This window comes from Candidozyma pseudohaemuli, assembly GCF_003013735.1.
Source record: "Candidozyma pseudohaemuli strain B12108 chromosome Unknown scaffold00013, whole genome shotgun sequence".
Lineage (NCBI taxonomy): Eukaryota > Fungi > Ascomycota > Pichiomycetes > Serinales > Metschnikowiaceae > Candidozyma > Candidozyma pseudohaemuli.
The window spans coordinates 333,757-351,362 of record NW_020194447.1 but is presented as its reverse complement, the minus strand read 5'-3'; the positions used below and the strand labels follow the sequence as shown (position 1 = coordinate 351,362).

The following is a 17,606-nucleotide window of genomic DNA, read 5'->3' as shown; positions in this document are numbered from 1 at the left end:
TGATTCCCTGTGTTACACGCTGAGCTCACTCTGGTCCCAATAAGATTGTACCTCATATCACGACAATGAGGTCTCTCATACGTCTACAGATGACTTTGAGAGCCTAGTTGGATCTTTAAGAAAGTTTCTGAAGCAATTGGCAAGATTTTCGAGGACTCATCTACGGGGATACTACGTGCCCAATGTGATAATCTCAGAATTGCTCATAACTCGCTCAGCAAGCAAGAGAGGACAATAAGAACAGCTTCATTCAATAGCCTTTGGCCATATTATTGCTTAATGGGTCAAAATGCCACGTTGTAAAGCGTGTGAGAATGTCAAATTGACACCTCCATGCGAATAGCCAAAGTTGCTCATATCTCCACACAAGAGGGTCATTAGAAGCCAAAGCTTGCCCAGGTTGAAACTTCAAGGGTATTTTATGATGTCGATATGCTAGGGCTGACACCGAGGAAGTTTAGCGCTGTCGAACTAGCAGCTATTTCTCATTCTCAGACTACCTCATTTCTGGCCCAACAGGATCAAAATGCAGCTAATAGTACCCGTTATGGGAAGTTATTCATCTGCCCATTTCTGCCATGAGAACTAGCTTGGGTGACTGCTTGCCTATGGTGAACGATGTTAATGTGTGGGGTAGTGGAATGAACCTTCTCGTACACATCTGTGAGAGCGACGAAAATTCACCAAAAAAATTCCATTGCATACCTGTTTCTGTAAAGATCGATATTGGAAGAGATGTGCTGCCCGCGCTTCAATTATGTCAGTTCAGCGGCTGATGATGTCTACCCAAGCTTCGATGTTAACTAATACACGTACAAAAGAAGGTGATAAACACAGAATTAGCTGATCCTGGATCTGTTTAGCTTTAACGCAAGCGAATAGAGCCAATATTTGATCAACGGCTGATGGCCATGCCACAAAATATTTCAAGTCAGAATGAAACATTCTATTGCACAATTTAAACTATCATATCATCCCATCCGAGTAGTTTTCTCAAGAACTCTCTCTCAGTAGCCCAAAAGACTTTGTAAGCTATCTCCGCCAAAAAGATCAGTCATTAAGTGTAAGCCAAAGAAACTGTTCAACAGAAGCGGCAACCGGCACTTTCAAGCACAAGAAAAGGCACATTTATGGCCAGAAAAAGAGAAACTGCTTGTTTTTACTGAGTCCATCATTATTAAAATATTACATTTTTTTGACATATCAGTAGATTGTGAATTGGCCACAACTTCGTAAAATGAGGTGTACATTCTGCATAATCTATGCGAATTCAGAAGGGCATCAGAAATACCAATCAACATACTCCCCTCAAAAATCAGCTTTTCAACGAAATTCAACAGAAGTCTTCCTACTACTTTAATACACACGATCGCTCAATCTGACCAATTTTCTTCCCCTTAACGTTGATTTGTGGGGTAGAATTCAACTTGATGGATTTGAGAGTTTTTTCCTCACACCTAACTACACCCACGCTCTATAATTGGGGATAAGGTCTCTCATAATGGACTGTCAATTACAGAAAGCCGCAAATATATTCCATCTTGGCACAATTATTCAAATGGTACCTACAACCTCTCCTCTCAAGCATTCACCCCTAGTGTAGGGTACTAGTGTGCGCGGCTCAAAAGATACTAAACGTCCGCTAGTGAGTAGCACCAACCATAATCACAACCTACGCCTATGTTTCTCTAATGCCCCGCCTACAACTGTCGAAAGAAAAGTAAATTAAAGGTATTGCAGGCCAAGAATGCGGCACACAGCGAACGAAAAAGGGTCAGCAGAAGTAGAAAGTATCCTCAAAGTAAAGCGAAAGAATAGACCGAAGTCGAACTAGCAAAAATCTCACAACACAACAAGAAGAACAAGCGAAAGAAGCCATTGCAAGCCGAATCTGGCAAGAGGAGCTCCGCCCTCATAGGTCGAAACGTAAGCCGTCTTTTGAACCGTCTGAGTAGTATCAGTGACAGCCTCACCTGCCACAGTTGAAGGAGCAGGCTGATGGTCACCAGGCTTCTGGGTCACCAAGGCCTCCTTGGTCACGGTGGTGTAAATCGTGATGGTGCCTTCCACAACCTTTTCACAGACCACCTCGGTGATGGTCTTCTGGTGGGTGACATAGGTGGTGGTACGAGGAGGTAAGGTGGTGATGGTGGTAGGATGGCCGTTTGACTCGGTGGTATCACAGATGACGACGGTCTTGGTGACGATCTTGCCGTCGGTCTCGGTGCACTCAGTGACGGTTGTGGTTTTTCCGTCATCGGTCTTGGTGGGCTTATCAGTTGCATCAGTGGAGTCGGAGTCGGTTACAGAAACTGAATCAGAGCTGCCGTCTGTTTCGGAAGAGTCTTCAGTTGAAGAGTCAGGGTCTGTTTCGGAAGGTCCATCAGAACCTGAAGAATCGTCAGTGCTTGAAGGCTCGTCAGTGCTTGAGGAGTCATCAGCGTCCAGAGCAGTCTCGGACTCTGAGGTCTCTGGTTCTGAAGTCTCTGGCTCAGAGGTGGGCTCTGGATCTGAGGAGTCTGGATCAGTTGGGTCAGTTGGGTCAGAGGTAGGCTCAGGGTCGGTGGTGTTGGGCTCCGAGGCATCGTTAGTGGAGGACTCGGGCTCAGAGGTAGGCTCAGGTGGTTCGAGCGAGATGGAGACGTCATCCTCAGGTGGTTGAAGGAAGTCGTCACACAAACACTGGTCTGGAACCTCACCAGGGTACTCTTCACTATATGAGATACTAGTACCGCCACGGCCGATACCGTTGGTGGAGAATCCAGACGCAGAGTAGCCCTCACCAATATTGAAGTCAATGCTGAAGATACCAAGGAAGAACGAAAGCGACAAGACGCCGTCGTTGTACAGGTAGTCTGTGAAGCCGGTGTTGACTCTGATTTCGTTACCACCACCGAATCCAAGCACGTTGTAGGTCTTTGCACCCAAAAGACTGGGCTCTAAGCCGAGAACAGACAAGGCGGACGAGGGGGACGAAAGGTAGATGGTCTGTTCGTCAGAAACAAACCAAGGAGTGATCTCAAGCTGGAGGTGACCGTCATCCATGACATTCACACAACCATCGCCAACAATGGAGGTCGTTTGGACCCAGTTGACACGCTCAAGGCAGATAGCACCGTCGTTTGTGATGAATCCAAGCACCTGGGAAACGGTGATTGGCGATTGAGCACCGGTCTCTTGCTTAAGGTAGATCCTACCAGAATTGGTCCAGTCCAAAGCAGAGCCAAGAATAATTGGAGGCACCAACGAGAAGGCGCTGATACCAATCCACATGTTTCCCGTGTTGGAAAACGTTCCAATGGAGTCCAAGTTGTAGTTACTGATGACACTGGCCTGCAAAGTGTCAAAGACAAGATCACCGGAGTTAAGAATGGTACCCGAGGCGATAGTGACAGAAGCAGCCAAACCGTTGGTGGAAGTGACAAACCAGGAGCCCCTGTTGTCTAAGTTACCCGCAAGAACAGTAAGCAAGTTGTTCTTGATGGTGTAACTCACACCCTCGTTCACCTGGAGACTTCCAATTTCCAAACTGACAGGGAAGTCCACGACTGTATCTTGATCAATGACCAATGCTAGTACCGAGGAAAGGCACCACACGGCGGTAAGCAAGACCTGGAATCTGAAAATCCCCATTTCGTGTTGCTTGTGTTATAGAGGAGGAAAATTTACATGGAGACAAAAGTACGGCTTTAAATACGTTTGTAAGGCGGACGGGAGTCTTTGTTTTGGCGATTACGAGACTAAAGGAGCCCCACATGGCCGAAAAGGAAAAAGAAACTCGTTGAAAGAGTAACTTGTGCTCCCGATTAGTGGTCGTTCACGAAGCGTGGTTGTTGATGAATGAGATAGCTACAGATACACAACTTCTGCAACACGTATGTACGACCGTTCGATTGTCATGTTCTCTGCTTTGTCATATTATTGTTGTCCTGTGGGCTGCAACAGAAGCCCTTCTCCGAGAGATTCTAGCCCCTAGTGTCCATATCTATCGCATCTCTTCGGGAGGGCCTCTAAGATATTGACAGTTTATGAGCTGTACGAAATTAGCAAGTAAATTACAGAATATTACTTTAAGAGCTTTTCAATAAAATTAGAGCCAAATTATATACTAATTTTGTCGGAGGAGCTGGAATCCTTGTGGCTGGCTTAAAGCCGCGTTGACAGGGAGCTAAAAGGGCTTATTTCTACTGGACAGATTCTTGGCAAACTTCCTCCAAAGAGAGGCAGAAAGTCGAGGATCGAACCTCTTCTGGTCACGAATCGTGGCTGTTTTGAATCAATCGAATATACACAAATCCCGTTTCGGCCATGGATTCGAAGCTTTCAGAAGTAGGGGGCTTAGCTCATGCACCTCAAGCGAAAAAAAGCGTCTGTAGATTGTGATAGTACCGTATCTCAAGCATTGTCCAAAGTCAGGGTCTCGTGTGAGGACCTTTCTTTTTAATGTTTGTGGTGTACTGAGAGGACTACTGTTGTGATGGGGAGTGGTCGCTCATAATGAAGCACGGTACCTGAAACGTCTTTCCATGCATGATTAAAGCAGGAGGTTTTAATGCTGAAGATAAGCCTTAAATTCTAAAGACGAGGCTCAACCCCTGCTCTGCCTCAAATTTAAATTGAGCCTAAGCGAAAGTCTCGAATCCAGTTTACGATACACGTGCCTACCCTTTTCGATAAGTTTTGCGTCCAGAGAAGATCTCATTACCTCGCCTGTCATTGTGACGGCTTCGTAAACCGATCCCATTGTCCACCAGGCAGGTTTGCAGTGCTAGTTTCCTCTTCCGAAGGCACAATACATTGAACGCCGATCGCAGAACTTTAGTGTTCGTTGCGTGAAACAAAGGGTTTTACAATTGTCGAGGCATCGTTACACAAAGCGCATTTATGTTGCTCGTCGTAACGTAACACCCCGATACTGATGTATCTCCGTGAGCAAAAGCGTCCACACCGTATCTACACGCAAAGAAGAACACGCAAAGAAGAATCAGATGCAGATGAGAAGCCTCCGAATTAGAGCGTGCATTCAAAATTCTTTAGTTTTTGATTGTGCGTTATTAAACCTGATGAAGGGTTTACTCCGCAAAATGGGTCGCGGGGTAAGGAAGTCTTAAAAATAATCGTGAACCAACAACACCCCCGTTCTGCAATTGTCCCGATTGAGGAACAAGACTGTCAGTTTGAGAACAAAAGGACTGACATCGCCAAGCCCTTTGTCGAGGCACTGGTCCAGGGATGTGTGGGTGACTTTGTGGGTTTGGTTTTGTGAGACTGATAAGGGAGAAGTAGTCAAGAGGATTGAGAATGGCTATATGTAGATGGTCACTAAAAAAGCAAGATGTCACAAAATCTGCCTGTCATCAACACTTTTTGTCATTTAATAGCTTGGCTTATGGGGTCTCGACATTGCAGGGAGGCTTTGCAGCCGTACTAATGCTGCATTCGCGTCGCGAGGTGGAGTCCTGTGTTTCTTGGTGGTTTATCCTACTGGTACATCACGGAGGTAATTTGATGGAGATTAAAAAATTAGGGAATTAAGGAAATGTCGAGTTGGTGATTTATGGCGGCTAGAAAGTAGGAAAGTCTTTTTAAAAATTTTGAATCCACGTTACATTTCATTCCTTACCTACTACCCCCCTTGGGAACAATACAAGAAGCTTCGTAAATACACGAGCTCAAAAAGCCTCTTCTGCACCAATAGCCCAAAATCAAGCTCAAGCATTCCGCTAGTCAGCTTAAACTTACTCTTGGCTGTACCTTGCCACGATACTATTGATTATGAGGTCGATCGCATTCACCAGAATCTTCTAAATATCCCTGTTTCCCAGCGTTCAAACAAACTACCCCAACAATCTGCTTAGAAAACCAAAACACATAATTCAGGCTAATTCTATAAAAAAGGTTACCCTTTGAGTGGACTCAAAACTTTGCAGCCACCTTCAACCGCTTCACAGAGCCATCAAGACCAACCTTGGCCAAATACTGCGGTCCAATATCCTCCACCTTAGTGCAACCGGCAAGCGCCATAGTGGTCTGGAACTCGTCGTAGAGAATGTCAAGTGCAAGACTCACACCAGCTTCACCCTTATAAGCAAGACCCCAAAGTGGAATACGACCAACCCAGCAGTGGTCAGCACCTAGCGCTAATGCCTTGAAAATGTCACTTCCTCTTCTGATACCACCGTCGATGTGAACAGGAATTCTGCCCTTCACGGCTGCCACAATATCAGGCAAAGCATCCAAAGTCGACAATGTCCCGTCCATCTGTCTTCCTCCATGGTTGGAAACAATAATACCATCAGCACCAGCCTCTACAGCGAGAACAGCGTCTTCGGGTGTGAGAATGCCCTTGAGCCAAATAGGCAAGGAGGTCTTGGACTTGAAGTACTTCACCTTCTCCCAGGTAAGCGTGGTGTCAAAAGCGGATCTCTGATCGGTGCAGTTTTCCATCTTGTCTCTGTTGATCCAAGGGTAGTTGGCAAATCCAAGATGGTCAGGAAGGTGGAAACCGTTTTTCAACTCATTGAGTCTTCTGCCCAACCAGGAGGTGTCTACGGTGATGAAAATGGCCTTGTAACCGCACTTCTCTGCGTTTCTGATGATCTCCAAGTTTGCCTCTTCGTCCTTCATCAAGTTCAACTGCTGAGCATAAGCATTCAGGCTGCCGTTGCCTGCTTCAATGACCTCCTGAATAGGGGTGGTCGAAAAACCAGAAAGGATCATATTCACGCCTTTCTTTGCAGCTGCACGAGAAGTTCCAGCTTCACCGTCCGTATGAGCTAACCTATGGCAACAAGCAGGCGAGAAACCAAGAGGAAAAGCCACTTTTGCACCAAAACACTCGGTGGTGGTGTCCACGGTGCTGTTGTCAATCATCACACGAGGACAAATTTTGTAAGTATCGTAGGAATCGATGTTGTCTCGGTACGTCTTGCCTTCCATGGCGTATCCGTTGAAGAAATCTCTGGCCATGGGAAGAAGCTTTTCAGAACCATACTTCTTCAAGTCTGCAATGCAGACGACGTTTGGATCGTAGGTTTTAGCCCGGTTCATGGTGATGGAGAATTTGCCATTCTATTCGAAAGGTCCCGTATTTATAGAATTCTACCCCTGGTTCGGATCCGTGTCTCCCGCATCCAGACCTGAACCGAAAGCCAGTTTAAACCTTAATCATAGCATTGCTGGAGAGCTTGACAGGTTATTTTACCACAAAGCAGCCAAGGTTTATCCGAAAACCAGACATGTAGGAATATCCGCAAACAACCGCTTCGGATAGACTTTAAGATAGGCGCTGAGAATATTCGATGGGGAATGTGAGTTTATGGGTAGTGGACAATTGTTCGTCTGGATGAAAGGGAAATACTTTTTTTTTTGGATAATTTACTAAGAAGCGCAAATATTCAAGAAGTACAATATTTAATAAAGTGGTTGCAATTTTGTGGAGTAGTAGTTCTTGATGATGCCGTTGAGACCTCTTGGAGCTCTACATGCATGTACCATTGCCGCATAGAAGAACCATTTGATTTTCGGTACCACTACCATTAACTTCGCCGAAGATAACTCAATTGACACTTACACCCGTAAAACGATCAATATCGTTTTCTGGAGATGTCGCTGAGAGATTGGATTGACCGGGCGGTTGTGTAAACGTGCGTTTTTGAAAACCACAAGGTCAACAGCGCTATAAGTAATTCAAAGGCATCCACTTGATGCTTCTTACGATAATATCATTTTTTCAATTTTTGTATTTTGCAGCCTTGGTGACCATGCCTTGGGGATCTGGATTACCCGAGATTTCTGCACACAAATAAACGGACATACTTCCGTTTGATGCAGCCTGTTCTTCGGATAAAGTAGGATTAGTAGCTCAATGACATGACAGAAATTAGGAGAGACTTAGCGTGTAAGCCAAGACATAATTTACGGGTCAGAATGGCCGAATACTCTGTGTTCCGAAAAGACCGCACTGCATACAAACCTCGGTTAGTTCGGCTTTACACCTCTCGGTTCCAGCAGGTCTTCCTTTCGGTTATTGAAACTACGGCTAATGTACAAACTATGGAACAGAAGAAATCCATATAAGATGGGGTATTTCCACCCCTGATTCACAGCTATAAGCAGAATGTCCGAAACCATCTCCCTCGGAAGATACCTTTTTGAAAGACTCCACCAAGAACCCATCGGTTTGCAGTCCATCTTTGGCGTTCCTGGTGATTTCAACTTGACGCTTCTTGATAAAATCAACGAGGTGGAAGGCTTGAAGTGGCGTGGATGTTCCAATGAATTGAACGCTGCTTATGCCACTGACGGCTACTCCAGAGTTAGAGGTAACGCCAGTACAAACGGTCTTGGATTTGGTGCTCTTGTTACCACTTATGGTGTTGGTGAACTCAGTGCCATCAACGGTGTCGCTGGTTCTTACGCTGAGCACGTTGGTTTGCTTCACATTGTGGGATACCCTTCGTTGGTGGCCCAGAAGAAGCAGTTGTTGTTGCACCACACCTTGGGTGAGGGTAACTACGATGCTTTCAACAAGATGGCTGATAACATCTCTCAGGCCGATGGTATTCTTGATCACCCGGTTCTGGCGCCCGATGTCATCGATAGAGTTATTAGAGAAGCTTACATTCACCAGAGACCAGGCTACTTGGGCTTTCCTTCCGATATGGTCAATGTCCAGGTTCCAAAGCTGCGTTTGGACAAACCGCTTGACTTGTCTCCCCTCAAGAACGACCCCAAGGTGCAAGCGAAGGTTTTGGAGAAAATCTTGGGAATGATCAAAAACTCTCAGAACCCCGTGATCATCGTCGACGTGTGCTGTGGAAGATACAATGTCACCAAGGAGGCAGCTGCGTTGATTGAGGCTACACAGTTCAAGTACGCCACTGCTCCTATGGCCAAAGGTACGAGAAATATCGACGAGAACGGAAAGCGTTTCACGGGCATTTACGTGGGTTCTTTGTCGTACGAAGACACCAAGAAGTCTGTGGAGGAGTCTGACCTCGTTATTTCCTTGGGATTCTTGCCCAGTGACTTCAATACCGGTGCTTTCTCCTACTGTTTGAGCGAGAACTTCATCGAACTCCACTCCGACCACACCATCATTGGCGACTCCTTCTATAACCACCTTGCCATGAAGGAGCTCCTCACTGCTCTTGTCCAGCTGCCTGAATTGAAGGATGCTCTTGCCCACCACGACACCAATGATCACTTCAAAAATGAGTATAGCATTGAACCAATGGACAAGAGCGGCAAGATCACGCAAAAGTGGTTGTGGAACCGCTTGTCGGTGTTTTTGAAGCCCGAGGATATCGTCATCACCGAAAGTGGAACTGCATCTTTCGGTATCATCAGCACCAGATTTCCAAAAGACGTCTTTGGCATTTCGCAGATTCTCTGGGGATCCATTGGCTACTCTGTTGGCGCTACTCTTGGTGCTGCAGCTGCCGCAAAGGAGACCAACCCAGATAGAAGAGTCATCCTTTTTGTTGGCGACGGATCCTTGCAAATGAGTGTCCAAGAAATCTCCACAATGGTCAGAAACGACTTGCATCCATATCTTTTCATCTTGAACAACGAGGGCTACACTGTTGAGAAGTTGATCCACGGTCCTGAAGAGGACTACAACCAGATCCAATTGTGGGACCACCAATTGCTCTTGCCTGCCTTTGGCGCCAAGCACTACGAGTCCTTGAAGGTTGGAGAGGCTGCCGAACTCAAAAACCTCTTCAACGACGACAAGTTCAACAAGAACGACCGGATCAGGTTGATCGAGCTTCTCTTGGACAGCAAGGATGCTCCACAGAATTTAGTGGAGCAAGCCAAGCTTGCCAGCAAGGTCAACTCGAACTAAAGTACATAGCATTTCACATAATAGATTTCGAATCAGGGTACGAGGCTTAGGCAAGTATAGTTATTATTGCAGATTGTGTCGTCACTGTTTAAGGAGTGGTGAGGGTGTATCTGCAAAATGGGTAAAGTCGGCATCAAGGATTACGGTTTCTTTGACAAGGGAGAGGTTGAGTTTATTTCAATTCTTAAAAATACCGACTTCATCAAATTGGAGAGAAGACCACATTCTATTGATTTTATTCAAAGTGGTTTAGTCTTGTGTGGAGCAATTGTATGTGCATTTAGAGATTCGGCTGGATATCGGCTTATGATTGGACCGAGGGCTTTGAAAACTGGCCAATTAGGTGCTATAAAAGCCAGCCTTTAAGGTACAAAAGAAGCGCATTCCCCCCATATCAAAAACAGGCCATAAATTCTAAAAATGTAGAATCCAAAATAAAACCTTTTCACCAAGTCCTCCTTATCACAGGTGCGATAAGAATGTGGCTCTTTCACCTGCGTCGAGCCGCACGGCACGTCAAGTACATAAAGCCTGCAGACCCCCAGTTTCCATACTTCTTCAGTTTTTCAACAATGAGGTTTTCTCCCGAGGACTTGTTTTCTCCTGAAGACTTTAACATATGGCACTTTTTGGCATTGGCAATATTGCTATTCATTATTTCCCTTCCCCCCTATAGGCCTAGGGCAGTTATAGCAGCATTGGTAGTGGCCAGAAGCATAAAGAAAAGCAGTATACCTCATGTGTTGACTGTGTATTGCTTTCTTCCCTTTATGTATTATTGGCCATTGCGCCTTGTCTTTTCGGTCCTTTGGGCTTCAGATGCCGTGCTTTCTGGTTTCACCAAGGGTACGCTTGTACTGGTATTCTTAGCAGTGGTCGAATTCCCCTTTAAAGAAGTGAAAGAGTTTCTTCAAAAAGCCACGCTATCCCATATGACGCCGGCGTTTGTCAATTGCTACAGAACGGGCTCCATTAGGCTCGAGGATTTGAAAGACGACTTCACTTTCAGTTCAGAAAAAGCCGCTAAAACGTTGGAGAAGAATTTCCGCCAAAATCTCATCAAGGCGCTATTTCTTTCGTTTTACAGGACTTTGTTGTCCACGTATGCGCTTCAGGGGCTTCGCTACGCCTTGGAGTTCTTGAAACCATACATCTTGCGGAAAATCATCCAGACCGTTGACAGTGGTCTGGATCCCAAGCACGGAGTCCTTCTTTCCTTGGCTCTTTACGTTGATTTCCTTCTTATAACGCATTTGGGAGCGCAAGAAGCATTCAAGGGATCACAGCTTGGATATGAGATCTCCGCTGGCCTAGAGTCCCTCATATTCAAAAAAGCCCAAAGATTGTCCCGCAAATCCAGAGAGCAGTATCCGTCCGGAAAGATCAATACCCTAATAACGACGGATATCGGCAAAATTACACTAATCGTAAAGCGATCCGGAGAATTCGTGACGGCTCCAGCGCAGCTTCTTTTCTGCATGTTTTCGTTGTGGAAGCTTGTTGGAAACGCAATGCTTGGTGGGTTAGTTATAATCGGCGTTTTCATACCCTTGAATACGTTCATTCTCAGCATCGTCACAAAGTATGTTAAGGCACTGAGAGCCCTGAAAGACCAGTTGAGTCAGGCTGTTAGTGACCTTTTCTCATCCATGAAGTTACTCAAGCTCTATACCTGGGAGACGGTTCTTATGGAGAAACTTCTTCAAGTAAAGGAGAAGATTGAGATTCCAATTCAACGCTCCAAGATGACGTGGAACAGGGTGGCGAATTTTTTCTGGCTGTTACAGCCGTTTCTTGTTTCGTTTACAACACTTTCATGGTACACCTATTACTATAAGAAGCCATTGACCGCTGACGTTATATTTCCAGCAATCACACTCCTTAATGTGCTTCTGACGCCCGTCACAAAGATCCCGCAGCTAATGACACATGTTCTGAACGCCAAGGTTTCACTAAAAAAGGTGATGACTTTTTTGGATAGTGAAGAACTCAATAATGAGAAGCGGACTGACAAATCAGACAATGCCATCCACATTCACGGCTCATTTTTCTGGGATGAAAAGCCCGCTTTGCATGATGTGAACTTCTCCGTTAATAAAGGAGAGTTTGTGGCTTTGGTGGGAAGAGTAGGATCGGGAAAAACCGCTTTTCTTTCGGCTATACTAGGCGAACTAGATGGAGAACCACCTATTGTGAACGGATCCGTCGCCTATGTCAGTCAAATTCCTTGGATATTGAATGGATCTCTTCGAGAGAATATACAATTTGGGCTGAAATACGAGGAAGAGACATACAAAGCCGTGATATCTGCCTGTCAGCTCAATACTGATATTGAGAAGTTTCCAGATGGCGACCTCACTATAGTGGGAGAAAAGGGCGTTACACTTTCAGGCGGTCAAAAGGCCAGGGTCTCCTTAGCCAGGGCGTTATACTCTGGAGCAGATATCTACATTTTAGACGACGTTCTTTCTGCTGTTGATAATCATGTGGGTCAGAAGCTCATACTGGAGGTGTTTTCGAAAAGCGGGATGTTGAGTCTGAAAACCGTTATACTAGCCACCAACAACCTTCCAGTTTTGAGCCAAACCAACCGCATCTACCTCCTTGAAGACGGGCATGTGGTTGAAAATTCCAGCTACGATGAGATTTGGAACATATCAAATTCGCCAAAGCTAAGAGAACATGTGCAAGTCAAACAAGCGCAGGAATTTGCAAGCACAACCACGATACCCATAGTGAAGCAAGATCTCGAGTTTCACTACGAGCCTTTTGAGCAGCATTTCTTAACCTACAAAGGAAAGTTGCACGAGGAAACAGCCAAAGGTAAAGTTCTGTGGGACATTTATGCTGCCTACTTCAGATCCTGCTCCACACCCGTGGTGATCCTGATTGTGGCTCTCACATTCGTAACCAGCCTTTTGAAAATCGCTACAGACTTGTGGCTCAAAAAGTGGGGTGACAACCACAATAATCCGCTTTTTTATATCACCGGTTATGCAGTTATAGGCATGGGTGATCAGTTGATAGGGCTCTTGAGAGGCTGGCTCCTTATATGTGCTTTGGGATTCAACGGAGCTGCCTCGATCTTCAGGAATATGACTAGGGGTCTTGTTCACACATCAGTGAGGTTCTTTGACAAGACTCCTAGGGGAAGGATTACTTCAAGGTACTCTGTCGATATTCCCAAAATTGAAACCGGTATTCCCAAAATGATATTTCAAGTGACTCGTCACTTTACCTCAGCTGCACTTTCGCTTTCTGTTCTAGTCTACTCATCTCCTGTGGTGATTCCTGTTCTTGTGGTGTTGTCTTTTGCTTACTGGCACCTAAAACTGGTCTACTTAGTGGCCCATCGTGAGTTTCGAAGGCTCAGTGGAGTTACCAAAGCACCGTTGCTTTCTCTTCTTCAGGAAAACCTTGAGGGAGCAGATTCAGTCAGAGCTTATGGCCAGGAAGAGAGGTTTTTACGGATCTGCTATGCGGACAAAGATTTCGAACAGAGGGTGCTGAATTTGAATTCGTACGTCGACAAGTGGTTGGGCTTGAGATTGCAGTTCTTGACTACCACGATAATCTTCATTGCTTCTTCTTACCTTCTGTGGAAGGGCACATCTGGAGGCATGGTTGGCTTTACATTGAGCTACGTTTTTTCCATTTCGTCTTCCTTGAGAGGGCTCATTGGCATAAGCTCCAGATTGGATGGAGAATTTGTGACTGTGGAAAGATGTCTAGAATATGCAAATCTAGAACCCGAGGGAACAATAAACGGTCTTCAAGCTGGATGGAAAGGGGGAAGTATTCACTTCGACAATTACTCCGGTGAGTACGACCCTGGTGCCCCAGTTCTTCGGAACATTTCGTTTTCCATAAAGTCAGGAGAAAAAGTCGGTATAGTCGGAAGAACGGGTGCTGGAAAAAGCTCTCTTATACTTGCCTTGTTCAGGATGTTGCAAAAAACGGAGGGTGAGATCTCGATCGAAGGCACTGACATTGAAAAGTTTGACTTGACCTTCCTTAGACGGAATTTGGCTATCATTCCGCAAGACTCCTTTTTGTTTCTGGGCACCATCAGAGAAAACATCGATCCGCTCCAGGAGTATCTGGATGGGAGAATCCTAGAAGTGCTCAGGGATGTTGATTTGGACAAGTCCATTACTGACCTTTACAGCAAAGTAAGCGAAAGCGGGTCCAACTTTTCTGCGGGACAGAAACAGCTTTTGTGCCTTGCTAGAGCTTTTTTGAAGGACTCCAGTATTCTTGTGTTGGACGAAGCAACAGCCTCGGTCGATACTCAAACAGATAAGCTTGTTCACGAGATTCTCCGGAAGAAGGCCAAGGATAAGACTGCTATTACGATTGCTCACAGAACAGATACTGTATTGGAAAGTGACAAGATTATGGGGTTGGAGGATGGCCGTGTTGTTGAGTTTGATACTCCAGAGAATTTGTTGAACAAGGACAGTTTGTTTCACCGCTTGATCAAAGCAAACACATAGTCAGGCGGAAGTTATAGAATTATAGATTGGTCCATTCATGGGCAAATTATAGACTAATTTCGTTGCATTTCAATAACCACTTTTGTAGTCACATACGAGAGAGGCTTACCGTGCATTATAGGCGAATCGGACTCAGCTAAGCCATGTACTCTAGATTCCAGTCTCTACAACGCTTCAGTTTCTATCAGATTATCATAAATGTCGTGTAATATATACCCTTTAGAGCCAGCCTAGATCAAGAATCTGAAGTCGTCCTTGACCTCAGAACCGTCGTTACCCTTACCAAGCTCCTTCTCCCAGTTCATCGTACCGTTCTCGATTCTCTTGTTCAACACCTGCAATCTCCATCTCAAAGCTACAGCACACACAATGGCAAGACCAACGAAAACACAGTTACAAGTAAAGGCGACGGTGTAACGAGGACCAGCAGAAGATGGGTACAAGTAGGCGTTCCAGATGGAAGCGGAGTTGGACAAACAGTTCATCAAAGAAAGCGCAATAGCACGCTTCAATGGAGGACGAGGACACGAGTTGGACATCCAGGACAAAATCGTGGTGAAGGAACAGTAGATGGCAGGAACCATGATCACCATGGAGAAGTATCTTGCACCAGTGTTCAATGTGGAAACGGCGATGATAAATGCAGCCAACGCAACGACCATAGGAGAAATGACGTGCCAGAAACGCTCTCCTGTTTTATCGGCGTGAAGAGCCCAAAGGAAAGTGGTGATAACCGCAAGAACATATGGAGGAGCAGTCAAACACAAGGTGATGACACGGTCGAACTCCAAGGTCTCAACGATAGATGGGAAGAAGTTGGTGACACCAGCGGCAGAAACCAACCAAGAAAGAATACCAGTACAGGCCCAGACCTTGATATCGGAAATGGCGAGCTTGAAAGCACCCCAGTAGGTTTCCTGGTTCTCCTCATCGGAGTCATCCTGACCGGTTTCACATCTGATCTTGTACAAGACAACGTCCTTCTCAAAGTCAGACAACATCTTGGAGTTGTGGGGCATGTCTGGCAAGATAAAGTAGGCCAAAGGAGCAATACCAACGGTGATGGCACCCTCAATGATAAACAACCATCTCCAAGATCTCAAACCGTGGAGGTAGTCCATGTTGTCGACGATACCGGCAGCAATAAGACCGGAAAAAGCACCGGAAAGCAACGAACCAGAGTAAAGCAAGGAGTTTCTGAAACTGAGCTGTTTTCTGGTGTACCAGCAGGACAAGACGTAAAGGGCACTTCCGAAGAAACCAGCTTCAACAAAACCCAACATCAAACGAATTGCCAACAAACCACCGAAGTTCTGCACGGCAGCAGTACAGGTGGAAATTGTACCCCAACCAGCCATGATGGTAGCCATGAAAATAGAAGGTCTCTTGAACTTGTTCAAGAACATGTTGGCTGGAATTTGCATAAGAATGTAACCGACGAAAAGAATGGAAATACATGTTTGGTACTCGTTACCCACCAAACCCAAGTCTTCTTCCAAACCACCCAATCTCGCACTGGCGATGTTGTTTCTGTCGAGGTAGTTCAAAATGTACAAAAGCACCAACATGGGGATCAAACGCAAGTCGACCTTTCTGGTGATTTTCTTGTGGAACTCATCGATCTCCTCCTCCGAGTACTGCTTCAACAGGTCGGGCTTCTCCACGACAAACGCATCTCTGGTGTCGGTCTCAATGTTACTCTCGAGGTGAGAGATGTTTGGCTTCTCCACAGAGCCTGTTTCAACCTTGTCCATGAGTAGAAAATTGATAAGATTAGAGATTTCAGGAGGGAAAGATTTGCAATTTATACCCCAGAAGCAGAACGCCGTGCCTCGGGTGCAATACCTGGGGAAGGCTACACTTTCAGGATTATGCAACCACTCGTAACAGCCTTTGCCTTGTATGCGGGGTAGTGTGGGGGCACCGTGGGGCACTAGCTTCTTATACGTCAAAACGTTTACGGAACAACTCCCAGGCCGCCTGCACCATGCACCCCGAGGTAGGCGCCTAGGCGACAAGAGAGGAAAAGCATGTTGCTACAGGGTCGGCATGTCTAGGTGTAGGTCGCCAAGCTCCGTTCCTAACCCATCAAGAAAAAATATCGGCACGGGTATGTCGGGACCCCCACGCTGGAAAAACTCTGCCATCGGACTTTTTTATTGCTTTTAAAGGGCATGAAATCGCTTCGGGGAAGGGTCCCTGGGGGACCATCTAGTTGTGAAACATTAACTTTCGCATATGTAGTATAATGTGGGGCGAGTCACTGCGGTTTTTTAGCCGCGCTATGTTTTTACGACCAGCGTTTTTCCATCCGAGTTTTCTTGACCCGCATAGTGCGCTTCAATTGACGTGTTTCCGAATTTCAAAATTTTGCCGATGAGATGGAAGAGCAAGGAGAATCTATTGACATTGGCAGGCACCGGAGAATTTCTACAAATTAAGCCGTGTGCCCCCATCCTTGCCCGAAGACTTTCAGCCCTTTTTGCCCCATCTGCTTCTCCTTTAGAGGCATCTGGCCTGCACACAAGCAGGGCTTCGAGCTGAAGCCTATTGTTCTTTGATTTGCCAGCTTGGTGACGATGCCGTGGGGTCGCCTTTCCATCGCGTTTTCCGGATTCACTCCGCCTGCTCCCCAGAAAAAAAAATTTTTCATATCAGTGAGCAATTTCGTCTCTCGGATTAATATAGCGCGTTATACCGGACTTCTCTCCTGATGTAACATGAACCAAGAGATTTCTTTTTTCCTGCTTCCTCTATATCGCACTGTGGGGGTTTTACCCTTGCCCCGCCGATCTGGAATGAGCCTCCTATCACCGAGGATCTAAACGGATTGAGAGCCCTGATCCGGCAACAGATACGGAAGGAGCCCCAGTATGTTGCAACTCTTATATTTCACATTTACTATTTCTCTCATGGCGTGCTATTGTTGCTCGTGTTGCTGTACATCTACAATGATGCACCGACGCTTTCTATGCACAGGTTGCAGTTGCAAAACCCAAAAAGACCCTCGTGTGCGTGCAAATAGGCGGTTTTATTGGGTTGTGTTTTCGTGGGAATGGGTTGCTTTTGTGGAACTTAGATCAAATGGGGCGTCGTATCTGGCAGGAGTCTCAGAAGTCTATCTGAAGTTGGCCGATATCTGGCCTAGATTCTGGCCGGATAAACTGCGTGATTTCGTAATGAGGTTATTTTTGGCAGAAACGAGTATTACTAAGATCTAGATAATATTCTGCTTGGCAAGATGGATTGAAAAATTGGGT

At 45.8% G+C, this 17,606-nt stretch overlaps 5 protein-coding genes across 5 annotated transcripts; 2 read left to right on the top strand and 3 right to left on the bottom strand.

Moving 5' to 3' along the window:
- Positions 1-1,842: 1,842 nt before the first annotated feature.
- On the bottom strand, positions 1,843-3,633 carry C7M61_004332 (uncharacterized protein; the record flags this gene model as incomplete). The annotated part of the gene is made up of 1 exon (XM_024859654.1): positions 1,843-3,633. The coding sequence occupies one exon, from the start codon at positions 3,631-3,633 to the stop codon at positions 1,843-1,845; it is 1,791 nt and encodes a 596-aa protein (XP_024712323.1).
- Positions 3,634-5,916: 2,283 nt separating this feature from the next.
- C7M61_004331 (alpha-hydroxy acid oxidase) lies at positions 5,917-7,050 on the bottom strand (the record flags this gene model as incomplete). The annotated part of the gene is made up of 1 exon (XM_024859653.1): positions 5,917-7,050. The coding sequence occupies one exon, from the start codon at positions 7,048-7,050 to the stop codon at positions 5,917-5,919; it is 1,134 nt and encodes a 377-aa protein (XP_024712322.1).
- A 1,069-nt stretch (positions 7,051-8,119) lies between these two features.
- On the top strand, positions 8,120-9,850 carry C7M61_004330 (alpha-keto acid decarboxylase family protein; the record flags this gene model as incomplete). The annotated part of the gene is made up of 1 exon (XM_024859652.1): positions 8,120-9,850. One exon carries the CDS (start codon positions 8,120-8,122, stop codon positions 9,848-9,850), a length of 1,731 nt encoding a protein of 576 aa, XP_024712321.1.
- Positions 9,851-10,782: 932 nt separating this feature from the next.
- C7M61_004329 (uncharacterized protein) lies at positions 10,783-14,346 on the top strand (the record flags this gene model as incomplete). The annotated part of the gene is made up of 1 exon (XM_024859651.1): positions 10,783-14,346. The coding sequence occupies one exon, from the start codon at positions 10,783-10,785 to the stop codon at positions 14,344-14,346; it is 3,564 nt and encodes a 1,187-aa protein (XP_024712320.1).
- Positions 14,347-14,576: 230 nt separating this feature from the next.
- Positions 14,577-16,100, bottom strand: C7M61_004328 (uncharacterized protein; the record flags this gene model as incomplete). Its single annotated transcript, XM_024859650.1, has 1 exon — positions 14,577-16,100. The coding sequence occupies one exon, from the start codon at positions 16,098-16,100 to the stop codon at positions 14,577-14,579; it is 1,524 nt and encodes a 507-aa protein (XP_024712319.1).
- Positions 16,101-17,606: the final 1,506 nt, after the last annotated feature.